At 40.4% G+C, this 17765-nt stretch overlaps 1 protein-coding gene across 2 annotated transcripts in view; it reads left to right on the top strand.

Annotated features, from left to right (window-relative positions):
• Window positions 1–17765, top strand: part of RAD54B (RAD54 homolog B) — a 50923-nt gene that overhangs the window by 1341 nt on the left and 31817 nt on the right. The window contains exons 2-3 of one of the 2 annotated variants that reach the window (XM_075213807.1): window positions 464–603; window positions 5236–5383. In XM_075213807.1, coding sequence (XP_075069908.1) covers window positions 475–603; window positions 5236–5383 — 277 coding nt within the window. In that variant the 5' untranslated portion in view covers window positions 464–474. Of the gene's footprint in view, window positions 1–463; window positions 604–5235; window positions 5384–11444; window positions 11544–17765 lie in introns of those variants that run through there. The other variant, XM_075213808.1, reaches the window with a different exon arrangement.

Genomic DNA, 17765 nt, shown 5'->3' with positions numbered 1-17765 from the left:
TATCTTAGACATAGTAGGAACATGCAGCCTATATGCCTGTCCTCTTGTCATATTATTGAAACTGACCACGTCCAAATGATGTCTTACATATTTCTTGCCATCAGGCCATGCCCCTACGATCTTGTATTGTGATAGGAATATCATACCTCAATAAGATTGACAAGAGAGTTTTGACAGGAGATAAAGGGATTCTGGGAAAGAAAAGGCAAATATTGAATGTGTACTAAATGGTGAGCTCTGCAAGTGGACTTTATTATAGTACCATAAAAATATTTTATATATCCATCTCTATTAACAAAATAAGGTTAGAGTCCCTTCAAGTACCCTGTGTAGTTTTCGTACCGATTCTTTGTGCTTAGCGTGGAAATAGGTTGCTGGGAATACATATTACACACTGTCAGGATGTTTTTGTATCCCACAAGTGGTGTAGAACATGCTAACCTGGTGTTATCACTTATTCCAGATACACACAACATGAGAAGATCAGCAGCCCCAAGTCAGCAAGTAACTGGGAACCCTGCAAAAAAGCCTCGTTTTATATCACCTCTTATAATAAATTCCTGTTCAGATAAAGCTGCTGTAAATGTGAATACAACTCTAAAGGTAATTATGAACTATGTAAAAATGCTATGGTCACCAAATATTCATAAAGTGACACTGTTACGCGCAGTGCAAACAGTGAAAGGTGCACAAAGGTTACATGCATTTGAGAATTTTAAATCTAAAAAGAGTTTGAGGAGACGGACATTGTGGGTCTGATTCATTAAAGAAAGCAAAGTTTATGCAATTTGCTTTTTTTTTTTTAAATGGACAGAGAATGTAAGCAGTTACGCCTGTATTTAACAAGTAGAGGATCCCAAGAAACATTTCTAGTTGAATATGGGTGTAAATACGCTTTACCAATATGTCACTTACTGTATATAGACAGACACAACACACTGCAGGATACGTACAATACATATGTATATACAAGGTTTCGTCAGAGCGCTCAGATTAAAAAAAACATTGTTAAATACATTAACACCTGTGAGTAAAAGTAATTAATAAAAAAAAAAAAAAGTGTTGCCCTTCCCCATTCCATGAAATACATTTATCAGGATGTTATGGCCACTGTACATACATTTTTACAGTTGCTCTTGATTGCAAACACATGTTCTAGCATAATGGACTGTCATCACTATTAGTCAACACTTATACCTGCCCTGTAGCTGGTGCAAGTGATATGGCTGAAAATCACGTACTTGAGATGCAATTTTACACAAAATAGGGCACGTATCGGGATTTACATTCCTTAATGAATCAGGCCCTGTGTGGGTGTTATTTAGTTACAGGTATGGCATTTTTTTTTTATTCCAAATGCTTGGGAATTTTCTGAATAAAAGGTTTTCTCATAAATTGGAATTCCATGCCCAAGTAATAACAAATTTGCTATATCTTTCCCCACATCTCATCCTTATTATAATGTTTAGTGGTGCTGTTGTGACTATAGTGTCTGTCTGTCTGTGTCTATCTGTCTGTGTGTGTGTGTGTGTGTATGTTAGGGAATTTAGACTGTAAGTTCCAATGGGGCAGGGACTGATGTGAGTAAGTTCTCTAAGTGGTGCTATATAAATAAATGGTAATAATAGTGTGAGGCACTTAGTGTGACACACACAGACTTACTCACCATTACCAATCCAGCACCCAGTATTATGGTTCTCTGCTCACTGGGAACCATGTGTCCTGTGTGTCCAACACATACAACACAGTTGTTGTCCCTAAACATTATTACACCAACCTGTGATGTGATTAAACTGGCTTGTGTACCAAAATGTTATAAACCAGCTTGTGCCCCTTAAAAACAATTAAAAACCAGTCAGAGGCACCAGAGAATAATTATAAACCACCATGTGCCTCTCCTGAGATGTTGCTTAACCAGAATAAATAAATAGTAACATTTTATGTTGGGTTAGTTAAGCTGGGTACACACTACAGAAAATAACTGCAGATGTTATTTTACCAACCACTCAAAGTCCCGATGAGCAATGCGATTCATGTGTACACACTATACAGGATTTACCTTCAGATCTGTGATCTTCATCTCTCATAAGCATCTGCTGAAAAGATCGTGACTCTGCACACTCCATAGAGATCTATGGACACTGCTGGTCGTGAGTGCATACACAATTCCTCAACATCGTTCTATCATTGATAGTGATTTTTATGCAGTTTATAATATCAAGTAAGATGAGCTTTGGTATGATAAAACATGATCGTGGGAGCATACACGTTGTGATATCTGACTTAACAGTCGTTTATCGTGTGATTGGCACGATAGTTGGTTAAAAAGTCTGTAGTGTGCACACAGCTTTAGGGAATCTTACAATTTCCACCTTTGAACATCATTCTTAATGAATGATTTTTACGCCCCAGGAAACATTTTACATAATGTAGATACACATCTCAGCCCTTTAGTTTTCCAGCTACTGTCAAGAGTTGATTAGGACGCCCTCTAGCCAGGGTAAGCTGATCTTTTTTACCTCTTGGTAGCTGTAGCTGGAAAACTAAGCAAGCAGAGTGGGTGTCTGCAGTTAATGAAAAATGTATGGGGAGTATAATGGTTCTTAAGAAAGCAAGATGCCTAAAAGTGGAAGTCATTTATAAATTAACAGGCTGGGTGCAATAAGGATTACAGAGCTATAATCGCTCTATATAAGTGTAGTAAACTCGGGTGATAACTAGAGAGGCATGTAATGTAATACGGTGTATTTAGCGATGTGTATAAAAGTAAATTGGTAAGTAGAGCGACATATCTATAAAGCAGGGAATGTAGGAAATCTTCATCTCCTGCAGCTCGCTGCAAAGAAAGGGGGCGAGGCTTTCCCTGAAAGGGGCAGAGCTTTACTATAGGACTGCAGAACAAAGTTTACAAAAGGTAGATACAACAAAAAAAACTGCCTCTTGTCCTGTGCCAGGTCAGACCAGATGTATAACGTGCGCTATTTGAGAAAATGTTATTATTGTCAGTGCACTTTTTATAAGTGTAGCTGGCAAAGCTTGGGAGATTTGTTGAACAGATTAATTGGGGATGTTGAAGGAGGTAGAGTTAGCGGAGTGGCTCTTTGTATTTGATGACTAAGCTAATGTACCTCCTTTGATCGGGAATTGAGAAGAAAAGAGGGGTGGGGATAAAAGGGAAAGGGTAGAGCCAATACAGGGAGATATGATGTAACCCCACAGTTGGAGGGAACCTCTTTGGGTGAGTATACTGTATTTCTGCCAGTAGAAGCTGGGCAGGTGTAACTAAGAGTGCCTATAAAGAAGAAATTTTAACCAGAACAATAGGAAGATAATTATGGTAAAGGTAAGCAAATAACTATCTGACTTCAACCCATTTCAGGGGTGGAACATCCTTTAAAGAGTGCAGCCGTATGCATTATACAGTACCAGAAAATAAGGTAACCATTCGGTGCCACACTGTTAGACAGTCTCCCAGGTGGGTGTCAACTTACCCTTTTGATAGTAGTATTAAGAAACTTCAGAGTGTTTCGCACTGCCTAACCGAATGCACAATTGTTAAATAAATGAGCTCTCCAGAGCATTTAAATATCCCCACCCCCTCTATAGCACTTACACCTTGAGTAAGTATAGGGCACACTCTGGGACGACTTTCACTCTAAGTCCTCACACAATTATTAGTGTTTGTTTATAGGGCGCCACAAAGTTCTGCCGCACAGTACATTGCGGTAGTACAAACGAGGTCTACAGTTCACATAAACAAAATTTCCCAAAAATATATATATAGCACAAATAGAACTGAAAAGAGTGGGTAACAAATACAAGTAGTAATACAGGAAGGGTAACTTAAATTAAATCTTATTACAAAAGGCAAATTTCCAGACAATTACAAGGATGGCCAGGGATGGGTTGATAGCAAGTTGGAAATAGAGAGGATGGAGGCAACAAGGAAGGAGCGCACTGCTCGCGTGAGCTTACAATCCAAAGGGGACGGTTTGGAGTGGAAGAACAGGGGCGGGACACAGAGGGGAAGGAGGGGTGATAGGGTTATACAGGATCTCACAACATTATAGAGTCGTCAAAAGCCTGCATTTTAGTTAAAAAATTTGATTACCCTTATCTGTGCTGTCACTGGATACATTGTACCCCACATGCACAGACACTCCATTGTGGGAGGACAAATGTCAATGTTTTTTATGTTTTATCCTGATAAGAGGGAGCATTCGTCAAACTTGGTTGGTGGTTCAATACAACTGCCAAGGACTATTAGAGCCACTGAGAGCACATTTGGAAATGTTTACTATTTGATGTGGAACGTTTATCTCATTACAAGACACACCAGTACCTTTCAGATCACATGGTTCTGACTGTACAGTACTATTTGAATCTTTTTTTGGATTTTTTTTATCAAAATGTATTTGTGTTTTGGTCCAGGATCAAATACGCTTTGCTCCCCTTTTCATAGTGTTGTTGCTGTAGCCATTTAAGTACTCTGTCTTGTTTATTGGAAAAAAAACTGGTTTAGCTGAACCTTGAGAGCAAGTCTGAGTTATGTGGCTTGTTTGGGATATAGTTAATGGTTAGCCATTAAAGCGGCAATTATGACTCCAACACTGCTTTATGTGCTTTTTAAAACCTTTTTCTGTGTCTTCAGCTGAGCTAATAAGTACACTTCATAGTGCCTTGTGGGCATCCCAAATAGTTACTTGTGGAAGCATCTGTACCGGTCTCTGTCTCAAAACTGCATAAAACAGGGTTTGCGTCACATAACATTATGCATTTTATTGTTTACAGTTAATTTATACCACATAAAGCAGAGTATGTGGTTTCCAGATATGTGTCAACTGGTTATGATTAGTTCATTCAGTATGTAAACAAAATATTCTCTGGTTTGCTAAGACAGTGGAACATTAATAGAAAGGTGTCTGTTAGCAGCACTCTGGGATAACCTGGAGGCCTCATGATACACTGTAAGTATGTGCTGATCATTATTTTTCTGGCGAATATTATTAAAGTCACATGTCTGTTGTATTGTAAATGCTGCAACATCTTGCTAACAAGTGCTTTACCATGTAACTGTCAATGTCCTTGTGAAATTCCTCAAAGTAAAATGGGTCAAATGTCAGCTGAATAACTAAATCCAGGCTGCAACTAATTGTTGCTTGTTTTTAGTTTATACTGTTCTCTGTATTGTAGTATGAAGTAATGAAGATGATCTATTTGTTTTTGTTGGTAAAGCCCAAGCAGGACACTGTGCCTTCAGGAGTCTTACCAAGAACTGGTCTTGTGAATATAAATGCAACAAGAACAGAGGAAAGTGCACAGTCTGCAATCCAGACTCCCAAGTCTGCAGTCACTGCGGCTTCAAAGTTTAGACCATTAACAGGTAAGTGGCATTTTCTTTACTTCCATGGTAAATGCGCTGCACATTTTCTGCTCTCCTTTGTCAAATTGTTAAATTACACAGCGCTGTATGATAAATATGTAGTCATTCCCACCAGTTCCTGCGCCATTGGAGCTTACATTCTAAATGCCCTACTGCACACACACATAATCTACCAGTATGTGTTTGGACTTTGCGAGGAAACCAGAGCGTCTAGTGGATAAAGCCACAAACACAGATATGGCCCTGGTAGGAATCAAACTCATGAACCCATCTCTGTGAAACAGCAATGCTAACCACTGTGCCACCATTAAGCTTTAAAAGTGTGCATTCACACAGATGGAGAAGGTATAGGAGATCTACATATTGTGTTTTATCATTCATTGTGGCGACTCATTGGAGGACATTAATTAAAACTGGTAAAAAGTGGTGTTGCCCATAAAGAACAACTCAGTGTTTGCTTTCATTTTCTAAACTGCACTAAAATAGCATCATTTAGACTTTGGTTGCTATCGGTAACACCATCTTTTCCCTTTGCACCAGTTTACATAGATGTTTCCCCTCCCCTCTACATCCCATAACATAACGATGTGCCCCGGTCTACATGCGTAACATAACGGAATAGTCTGGAATTGGGTTAAAAGAAAAATAAACCTTATTGAATGGGCTAGGCTCTTCTATGAAGACTAAGATAATTTTTCTCCAGCTATTCTATTTTCTGTGTAGAAAAGAAGGTTTGGCCCTCAGCAAGCAATCATATGTAGCTAATTTTTGTAGAATAGGAAATTAAAGCACAAATCTGGCTACTAAGGACAGCCGGACACTTCATACACAGTTGCCTATAGAACAATTCTCCTAAATAGTCTCTTTGAATTTTTTATTGTGGGATGAAGGAGCTTGGCCATAGCATTAACAGTGTTGAAGGGAAGTGCAGCTTCATTTTTCCATTTGGTACCATGTGCCGTATACCGGGGTTTGTACCCCCTGGCCAGCATAAAGCCTGTATACACCTAGTGTAACTGGTTTCAGAACTCCACTTGCTGTCTAATAGGTGCAAGAAAAACAAACAGAATGTGGCTCCAGTGCTTCTAATTATGGGGCCATTTTAATTTTTTTTATATTGGATTTTGTTGAGTCCTTTAGTATATAACTGACTAAACTAATAAATAGAGAAGAACAATCAGTGGTATGGCTGTGTATACTATAGATAGGAGCCAAATTAAAAGGACCCATGTGTTCTCAGGAACTATTGGACAAGTGGGCACTTTTCCCACAAGCTTGGAATAGGTATACATATTGTCACCTGTAATGTCCCGCAAAGGTAGTACAGAAATGTGTGCAACTGTACTAATAGAAGAGGTAACCTACCTTACAGCATTAGCAGATTGCACAGAAAAAGTCTGGGAGACTACCCATAGACCACCAAATGAATCTGATTATCGGGGAGTCCTACCTCTTATATGCAGCAACTGTTGTTATCGGGGAGTCTTATTATTATTACTAGCAGAATACCCGGCGTTGCCCGGGATTTAAAGAATGTTTATTTACAAAAATCAATCTAAATATTAAACATACATGTAAATATCATGTTAAAATTGGACTAGTAGAAGGTGAAAAGTGAAAATGTAAAACTGTATTTGAACTGTATATGATGGAACGAACCGATAAACAATTACTTCAAAACAGCTTGATAAACTATATTTCTTGTTTCTCGTTTCTTCATTTTCTTTTCTTTCGTGGCATTTTATTATTTCAAGTTCATGCGTACCAGGAAAGAACAATAAAATATTAAGGAAGATAATATGTGCACAACTGCTAACACATTTGTAAAAGAAAAGAAAAATAGATAGGAAGACAGAAGGACAGCAGTTTCCAGGCCTCAGCTAGAGCCACTGTTGCCATGGTGACGTGGCATCAACTTCCTGTATGCCATGAGGTTAGATAGTTATATGTGTAATGTGCAGTGATGAGCAGCAGGGGCCTCAGCTTTTGTTGGGGCTGCTGTTCTCATGGTGACGCTGTCACAGCCGCTTTCTCTTATTCTTCCGCCGTGGCCCGAATTACCCGAGATCCTCCGCAGTGTTGAAAACTGTGGATTTGTATAGAAAGATAGAAGGACAGCAGTATATAGGCCTTACCTTGTTTTTGGGGCCACCGTTGCCTGGGATTTTAAGAATGAACCTGTAGAGATTTAAGTAATATGCCCCCACAACATTTGTTGTCAGATTAAAAGTCATATGTGTACCAAGTTTGGTGTAAATTGTTTCAGACATTCCAGAGCTATGGTCGTTTTCGATGATTTTTAGGTGTTACCCCCCCCTCGCCACCCCCACCTCGTAATGAATTTCAATTTTAAATTTTTTTAGTTGCCTCCGTCATGTTTTAATAGACTCGTATGCAAAATTTCATGATCTTCGCTTGAAAAATGTGGATTTGTATAGAAAGACAGACAGAAGGACAAATTTTGTCTTTTATATATTAGATTATTATTGTAGATTTTACTGTACGGCGCTGCAGAGCACTGTGGCGCCTTACAGTAGGTAACACAGTATATACATAAAACAAGGATATACAAGGTATACAAAATAAAAGCAGACCTGAAAACAAAGGGTACGGAGGACCCTGCTCATTAGAGAGCTTACAGTCTAAGTGGAAGAGGGCACAGCTGAAACAAGAGGAGTAAATGTGGCTCAGAGGGGAGATTGGGATAGTTGTGAGGGTGTATTAGTGTGAATAGTGTTATCGGGGATAAGGTCACCTCTAAATAAAGAGATGGGTTTTCAAAGGGCGTCTAAAGTTTTGAAGGCTGTGGGAAAGTCTGATTGAGCGTGGTAGGGAATTCCATAAGTGGGGAGCAGCACCGGAGAAGTCTTGTAGGCGGGAGTGAGAGGTGGTTACCAGAGACGAGACAAGGCGCAGGTCAGAGGTAGATCTAAGAGGGCGGCAGGGGAGTATTTTGATTAGAGATTTGAGATTTATACAGGGGTAGTGTTGTTGAGGACTTTGTAAATAAGGGTGAGTGACTTGAATTTGATTCAGGAGCACACAGGGAGCCAGTGTAGGGATTTGCAAAGTGGTGGAGCAGTGAGAGAGGAAGATCAGTCTTGCAGCAGCATTTAGGATGGATTGAAGTGTGGATATATGGGTTTCGGGAATGCCAGATAGCAGGAGGTTGCAATAGTCAAGACGGGGGATGATGAGAGAATGGATAAAAGTTTTGGTAGCATGTTGAGTAGGAAAAGGGCATATTCTGACAATGTTTTATGGTGGAGTCCACAGGACTGGGAGGGAGTCTGAATGGGAGGAATAAAGCAGAGGATGGAGTCAAGTGTGACACCAAGGCGAGTGTTTTGTTATAGAAAGATATGGCCTGATTAGGAAGGGACAATGCAGTCATTGGAGAAAATAGTTGTTTTAGTGAAAATAAGTGAATTGGGTTAAGCGTACTTAGGTTTCGTTATGTACATATGGATTTGGGTGCAGGGGGAAGGGGATGAGGTAAGTGAAAGAAGTTTAGTAGTAGAAGAGACAGTGGGATTATCAATGGGAATGTTACAATTGCCCAGTATGAGAGTAGGCATGTCAAAGGAAGTAAGTAAGCCAGGCCGCAATGTTGTCAAGGAATTGGGAAACTGGACCTGTGGGACGATAAATGACAGCAACATGAAGGTGGAGAGGATAAAATAGAATTATAATAAATAATGTGGACTTCAAAGGAAGAGGATGAGAGGTAGGATTTAGAGGGTATGACTTGGAAGATGCAGCTTGGAGACAGTAGAATGACTACTCCACCACCTTGTCTGTTTCCGGGTCTGGGAGTATGGCAGAGGGAGAGTCCCCCCATAAGAGAGAGCTGCAGGCGATGTAGTATCAGAGGAGGTGAGCCAAGTTTCTGTAATGGCAAGGAGGTTAAGTGATTTAGAAATTAGTGGTGTCCTCTTACCTGTTATATGCACTACTATTGTTACCTGGGAGCCCTACCTGTTATATGCACCAACTATTGTTACCTGCGAGCCCTACCTGCTATATGCACCAACTATTGTTACCTGCGAGCCCTACCTGCTATATGCACCAACTATTGTTACCTGGGAGCCCTACCTGCTATATGCACCAACTATTGTTACCTGGGAGCCCTACCTGTTATATGCACCAACTATTGTTATCTGGGAGCCCTACCTGTTATATGCACCAACTATTCTTACCTGGGAGCCCTACCTGCTATATGCACCAACTATTGTTACCTGCGAGCCCTACCTGTTATATGCACCAACTATTGTTACCTGGGAGCCCTACCTGTTATATGCACCAACTATTGTTACCTGGGAGCCCTACCTGTTATATGCACCAACTATTGTTACCTGGGAGCCCTACCTGTTATATGCACCAACTATTGTTACCTGGGATTGAATAAATCAGTGTTGGCACTAGACACAAGTGTTTTTAGATTCTTTACTGTGCAGTTTCCTGCAAAGGAAAAAATGCACAGAAAAAAAACAATTAAATAAAAAAACTAGATTAAAAAAACAACCTTTAAAAAAAAAACACAAGTGTCTACTGCACCATAGACTGAAATGCTATTGACTCATGTATTTGTCTTCTCTGTATGTCACGAACAACCGACGAGGGCAACAAAAGAGACATAATACCTGATTTTAATACTTTTTCTACAGTTATCTGTTGTGATTGCAAAGCATGAAACATGCATAAATATTTTATTTTTGATTATTTTTGTATAAGATGTAAATTAAGTTGCAAATACTGTTTTCCCGTTCAGTTTGCAGCATTTGCCTTGCCCTTGTAATACTACAATAATATTTAGACGTTGCCAAGACTCCATTTACCCGAGACGGGGGTAGATTCATTAGCTGCCTCTAATCCTGTGCAATCACTAATCCAGATGTGTCCGATTTCTCCAGCATAACAGGAGTTAAACCCTGAGCCGGGCACTACAAACATACAAGAGTTTATACAAGAAGCCCCTTCTGCATTCGTTAACGCCACAGCTCGGTTTGTTCTATCTACTGTTTGGCTTTGTTGTGGAGAGAGTTGGAAGAAATGTTCCTAACGCCATAATCCTCCAGGGCTCAGCGCTCTGTGAAATGCAGGCGAGGCTGAGCTTTGCTGTGGAGTTTGAGCCTTGGGTGTAACCTAACAAGCTAGGGGAAGCACAGCTCCTGATTGACAGCAGGACTAGCATTATGCAAATGCTGCAAGTCTGAACAGAGGCTGATTGGGGCTCCAGCAGGGGCTCTCCTACGCACGTCACACTTTTATCTTCCCTTATTGCTGGTTTTTCCCTATCTCTAACCTTATATGTACCTGGATCTTTTACTTGGAGTTAATAAATGCTGACATATAAGTGTTGGCTTCTTGTAAATGTGAAACAATGTCCACGCATGATTTGTGTATCAGGAAAGATGTGTTTAAAGCACTGCTGAGCTTTGTGCTCAGATTTTAGACACTCTCAGTGTGTGTATTTTTTTGTTTGTTTTATTTTGTTTTTTCCTCACTAAACATCACAATGTGTTTTTGGTCATTGATCCTGCTGGTATCTTTCAGCATTCTTCAGAGCTATTATGTAGGTCAGGCCTGTCTTAAACAGATTTCCTGAACCTGTGGCAGATTAAGCTGAAGGAATTTTAATAAACCCTCCCTTGTAGGCGTAGGCCTAAGCGAGACTAACCTAGTTAAGCCTGATTTTTTTTTTTGTGTGTCTGGGGGGAATGAGCTGTGCAGAGCTCAAGGCTGAACTGTGGTTTCAGGAACTGCAAATAAAAGGAGGCCTGAAAATGGTGGGGAAGGCTCGGTCCTCTAATTTCACAGTGTTTGAAAAGCTTGATTTGCTGAAGCTGGTGAAGCCATACATAGGAGTCTTAGAGGAGCACACCAACAAGCACTCTGTCATAATTGAAAAAAACAACTGCTGGGAGATCATAGCGGAAAAGTACAATGCTATGGGCGCAGGCCGGCCTCCGCGCACCCCGCAAGGGCTGCGCACCCTTTACAAGCGCTTGAAGGAGTACGGGAAGCAAGAACTGCTCCAATGCAAGACCGCGCACGCCGACTATAAGAGCACAGTGTCAGAGGCCACCAAGAAACTTGTAGAGATCATTCCTCAGTTTGGCAATGTGTGTTTTGTAAGGGACCTGAATGGATTGTCAAGGTAAGTTTACTGTATTGTTGATTGGTATGGCTTCCAAGTTACATGTGCTATTTCCATGTATGTAGCATTATAAAGTGCTTGATGCTGTATAGTTGTGCTTCCAGCAATACATAATTTACATGCAATGAGTGCAAACCTATCATAAAAGTTCATGCAGACATGCTAGTCGTAGAATTTACAAATGGACGTAATAACGAGGAGGCGAGACTAACAGAAATCTGTTTTAACATGTTATGTAGATAATACCTTTATGACCTAGTGGCTTTGTGAAATCTCAGATTACAGACTGTTAACTGTTCGAGTGCCCACAAATAAACCGCATGTGCTGACAACTTAGAATTTCCAGTAAATAGGTTTTTAAAACAGCCATTATATATGCATTGGGTGGCTCATTTGTTTGCTCTGTAAAGAGTTCCTGTTGAGTAAGCGGGGAGTTACCCTGACCCTTTAGATTAAGACACCTTGATGCAGTTGCCTTATTACAGCCATGTCATAAAGCACTTATCACCCACTTGTGTTTTCTGTTGTCACTTTGCTGCTGCGCTTTTCTATCAGAACTTCATGCAGAGCATCATATTCTACCATATACAGGTCATGTGATATGCTGCATATTTCTTTCTGGCAATTTCAGTCCACTACCGAGCATGCAGTTGTATGTATGTCCCCATAATTCCTTTAAACACTATGTAAACTGCATATAATATAAATAGTCACTTAAAATGAATTTTTTTTTTTTTTTTTTACTAAATTCTTAGGTCACTGGGTATATTTTGTGCAAACCATCAGGGCTTGCACTCTGCCAAGCACACACTGTGTGTTTAATGTGTGTGTGTCCTTAGATTTTGTTTACAGACAAGCAGCGTATATTTCCTCTGTAAAACTGACAAGGCTTAAAGTATTTAGGTGGGCAGAAGAGGTTAAAATCGGATATAGTTTTAGAAAAGCCTCACTCAGCAAAATTAAAAAGGGGATAGTGCAGCAAATCTCTTGCAGGGCTGCAGATTACTCTGCTCCCACCTGCCAGCCCAAACCTGAAATTCCAGTCCTAATGTACAAAGCTGGCCAAGCCTGCTGAACCCTGCTCTCTGTTCTGAGCTGTGTTACAGGACGGTTCTCATGCTCTCCTAGTATTAAACCTAGTGGTTAGACCTTTACTTCTTACTATATAAGACACATTCCTTGTATCAGTGGTTTTGTGACACGTTGGCCTGCACAGATGCTTTGTGATTCATTTTGTTGTGACCACCAATGTTAAAATAATTTAACAACACTGCAATCGTGATTATGTGTGTTTTGAAAATCAAAATAAATCACATATATTTTGTGCCATTTGCAATTGAAATCTAGTTCTTATTTAAGCACCATTGCATATATTGAACCTATTTTAGGCCCGATGACCCATAAATGTGTCACGACCCTTGGATTAAAAATTGCTGCCTTACTTGTTTGTGACTTTTTTGCATGTATTTGAAAATGCGCAATTATACGATTTAGTCGTGTATTTAAGCCTTTATATTCTTTCCCTATAGTAAAAATGTGAATTAGCACGATTCTAGTTTAAACCGTTTTATTTACTGTTAAATCAGACCTCTTAACAGTGACCATAGAGATATTTTGTGGGGCACTCTGTCAGATTTGCGGCTTACAGTGTAGACATAATGATGAATGTGAGAGGTATGGTGTGTCAGAGGTGGGAATCTATGGCGCTATAGGCGTTGGGGAACTACAGGTTCCAGCGTGCTAGGACCTGTCGTTCCAAAGTTTGACCATAACGCCCATTATGATTCATTTGCACTTACAAAGGTGAAGTTGGGAAATGTTAAGTGTACCTGTGACCTACACACAATGTAGGCAACCATTTTGTGGGTGTAAGCCACTAGACTCCATTTAGCACACATAATGGCTGCTTGGCTTGCATGTTGGCTACAGGTACCCTTAACATTTCCCAACTTCACCATTGTAAGTGCAAATGAATAATGGTGGACATTATTTGGGCACAGGCGACTAGTGCGCCAATTCAAAGATGCCCCATTATAAATGTACCTGTGGGACATCACAGTTGTGTGATCCCTAGCAGAAAGTCATGGTAGTATGATTTTTTTTAATTCAGTAAGTTGGGAAACTTCATTGTGCTTTGTAAATACAAGTGCCTTCACTTAGCATATGTTGTCTCTTTGTGTAGATAAGAGGCGTTGAGTGGAGAAAGAGCTTCCTGTCTGTGTATGAAACAGACATAACACAAGTCTTGTGACGGATATAAATCCCGGCAAGATGCTGAATATTACTTTTTGGGTAGGGATGACAAAGAGAAAACCAGCAAATAAGTAAAAGGAAGGAGTTTACCTGATCCCTGCCTCGGCTAAGGCTAGGTGCACACTGAAGAATTATCCGACTGACGTGTTCTCTCAAACGATTGATAGGACCTTCAGTCGTAGGTACAGTCTGGCGATCCATACACACTGACACGATTTACCTTCAGATCTGTGCTGTTCATCTGGTCCTCTAGTCTCCAGAGAATGACAGCACAATATTCATTCATTCATTATTGTCACATTGTCACACTGATTAAAATTGCCTTGTTATAGCTATCCACATGTCCTAACGAATTTCGTTAGCTTCTGTGACTAAAAGGAAACATTCTGTCTCGGAATGAACAAATGAATTATTTCTTGTACAGCACTCTCTCTACATCTATTCACCGGTACATTTATTGCTAGCATTGGCTGAAAAGAACACAACTCTGTAAACTCTATGGAGACCGTGAGCAGGAGTGCATACACACTACATGATTGTTTGGAAATTTTTAAACAGTACGACCAACCAAATAAAACGATGATCGGTACTTTTGGACGACTTTAGATCATCGTGTCACTATACACATTTACACGATATCTGACCAAACACTCAGATGTCGACTGATTGGAGGTTTTTCGTGCAATCATCGGGCCAGTGTGTACCTAGCCTAAATTAAGCAAGATGGGGAAAGCCATACAACATGATCGTTGTTATGAATTCATCCATCTAAAGCAATACATGCTATACTAACACTCCTGCTGCATATGTAGGAAAAATGAGGTGGGGTGATATTCTAGGATTCACGTGGCTACAATTATTTTTTTTTCAGTTTAATGCTACTCTATTTCCTCCTAAAATTCAATGGGTGGAGCCACATTTTATTTCAAATATTTTGTCTGTTAATGCTAAAAAGCATTAAGGGCAGGTTCACATGGGTTTGACTGACAACAAGCAGCTTCTCTGCCTTTTCGCTAAGATCAAGTGCAGTTGTGGCAGAGCTGCACTTGGTCGTCTGGCCAGGGGCCAGGATTGCTGCGTTGAAAGCCCGGCACTAAAGTGCCCCCATAGTGGCGACCTGGGGGTGCCAAAAAAATCACAGACCAGGCAAAACAGTGATAATGTGATTATGCTGACACCTTGCACATTATGACCACTTTCTTTTACACACCGCCTCTGTTCTTTTCCCTGGCCATTTGGCTGGGCGAGAACATTTTTATAATAGCCCAGCCATGAGGCTGGGGCCGTAACCATTCGGCACTTTTTTATTTTTCTATTTATTACTCTTTTCGTTTGCCACTTTCACTTTTGTGGTTTTAGCGTCACAGATTTTAGGGGTGCGGATAGGCCCTTTTGGGCTCTGCGTCCCCGAAGATCTAGGGGGGACTGTGTGGCTCTTAGGTTCCGCCCCCCCTGAACCCCATTGTTGCCCACCCTTCCGTGGGTGGACCGGTTGTCGAGCCCTGGGTGAAGCCTCGGTGGATCCCAGTGGCGAAAGGGGTCTGAAGACCCTTGCCCCCCTAAGGGTCTTATGGATCCGGGGTTGGGAACTAGGGCCTTTTCTTTTTAGAGGAGGGCCATGTACCGCACCCTTGTGCACGTTTTTAAGTTTTTTTACACTTTTTTGTTTGAGCACTAGGGCACAAAAGCACTGTTCCTGGGCTTTCAATACAAAAACCAAGCAGCATTTGCTATAAAGGTCATTGATTTCTCTTTGCCAGCCATTCAAGCTGTGATGATTGTATCCACTCTTAGAGTCAGTACTTCTGCCCATGGTGTGTTCTGCTTTCCCTGGAAGGTAAATGCAGTTTAAGCGAACCTCATAATGGGGATCTACACATGGCACCATGGGTAGATATATTAATGCCTGTGAGTACTCGTCGTACTCTATTTACCTTCTAGTGAAAGCCATGCTGTGCATCATGGCTAAATGTATTGATGACTGTGAGTACTTACTGTTCTCTGTTCACTTTCTAGTGAAAGCCATGCTGTGCATCATGGCTAAATGTATTGATGACTGTGAGTACTTACTGTTCTCTGTTCACTTTCTAGTGAAAGCCATGCAATGCACCATGGGTAGATGCCTGTGAGTACTCTCTGTACTCTGTTCACTCTCAATGCAGTGTAGGGCAGCGCACAAAGGGCAGAGTTATAACCACCTGCGAGTACATGCCTATAGTGATGACGATCTATTCCATTGTTATGTAAAAAAAGATATTGTATCATTGTTTCCAGCATAATAATAATAATAATAATAATAATAATAATTTGATATCCTAGCAGAAGTATTACTATGAGGAGAAAAACTAGTTTAATAACAAGGAGGTCATAAAGCAATTGCTTCACTCTGTCACTGGCCCATATGAACTGGCATGTAGCAGGCTTTGCTGAAGATAAAAATGGGGATAAAACGTGTTGTTTTTTTTAAGACTTTATTTTAACTTTCAAGTACATCAGCACACAGAGTAACATGCAAAATAAGGATAAAACTTTTGACAAAGGTGAACTTAAATATTTAAAATATTTGGCACGTTTGTAGATAAATGTTGATGTATACCAAGATGAAACTACTTATTTGACATATTTACGATGACGCCATGATGAATTTACATGGTTAGTAAAAGCGGAGTGAAAAGCAAATGAAGGGAGTTCCCTCTATTTGTAATTGGGAATTAATTACATGTGTTGTCAGCTGGATGTAAAGTCCCAAACTAACCATTCAGTTTAAGGAAGGAACTGTAGATTGTAACATGGGTTTAACCCACAGCACAGCAATCTATGAAGTATTTTTGGATGTCGTGGGAACGTGTTACTTTCATGTTTCTGGAGAAGATTTTCTAGGCACAAATTTAGAAGACGTTTCTTCCTTGTGTTAGGCATGCAGACAAATCATTGATGCTTTATGTAGGCATGAGATGCTTTATGTAGGCATGACCATTTTACTTATACTATCTAGTTTACAAAAATGTTTTTGGAAAGCACAGAATATATTTATACTACGTACATACTTAGTATGGTTACAAGGAAAAATCTCTCAGGAGGGTAGTAACCCTGAACAGATTATACAGATTATATTCATAGGATTTAAGTTGGAGAGAACTGATGACATTGTCATTTTAATGGCTATGTGTTTGTTTGGATTTCGTTACAGTAAGTGATGCAGCCAACTGGTCCCAAGGCCACAACGGCTAGATGTCTATCTTGTCCACATGTCAAGCGACCGTACCGACCTGTATGAGGCCAGTTTAAAGCTTCAATACCACCTATGAAATAACTTTACTAATGTGACCCCCATCCCCCCAGCCTGGGGCTGTTCTGTGCATCTGTTTTTCCTGAGGCTCCCACCTTTCACTCACAGCCCCGGCCGAAAACCAAGGGGGTGAGTGGAGGGAGAGGAGCAGGAGGACCAATCACAAGCCGTACTCATGAGATTGTGCTTGTGACTTATCCTCTTGCTCAGACGTCCCCTTCACAGCCATTTGGGGATAGTGAGCTGCAGGAGAAACTGCTCCTGTAGTATAGAGGAAGGGGGCATGTTAGTAAAATATTTTCCTAGGTGCTAGTGCAGCTTTGATTTACATCTTTTTAGGCTAAGTACACACTGGAGAAAATTTTCCCACCAATCTGTTGTCTACAACGATTGTACCTACGACCGAAGGTCCAACGATTCATACATACACCCTACACACGATTTACCTTCAGATCTGTGCTCTTCATCTGGTCCTATAGTCGTTTAGAGAATGACCGCACAATATGCATTCATATATACATTCCAGTCACACTGATTAACCACCTTGTTCTAGCTATCCACATGTCCTAAAAAAATTTCAGTAGCTTCTGTGACTCTGAAACGAAATATTCAGTCTCAGAACGAACACATTATTCCATCTACAGCACTTTCTACATTTGGGCAGGAGGACATGTTCATTG

Source organism: Mixophyes fleayi, chromosome 5, assembly GCF_038048845.1.
Source record: "Mixophyes fleayi isolate aMixFle1 chromosome 5, aMixFle1.hap1, whole genome shotgun sequence".
Lineage (NCBI taxonomy): Eukaryota > Metazoa > Chordata > Amphibia > Anura > Limnodynastidae > Mixophyes > Mixophyes fleayi.
Note: the sequence above shows the minus strand (reverse complement) of the source record. Positions and strands in the feature narration are given on the sequence as shown.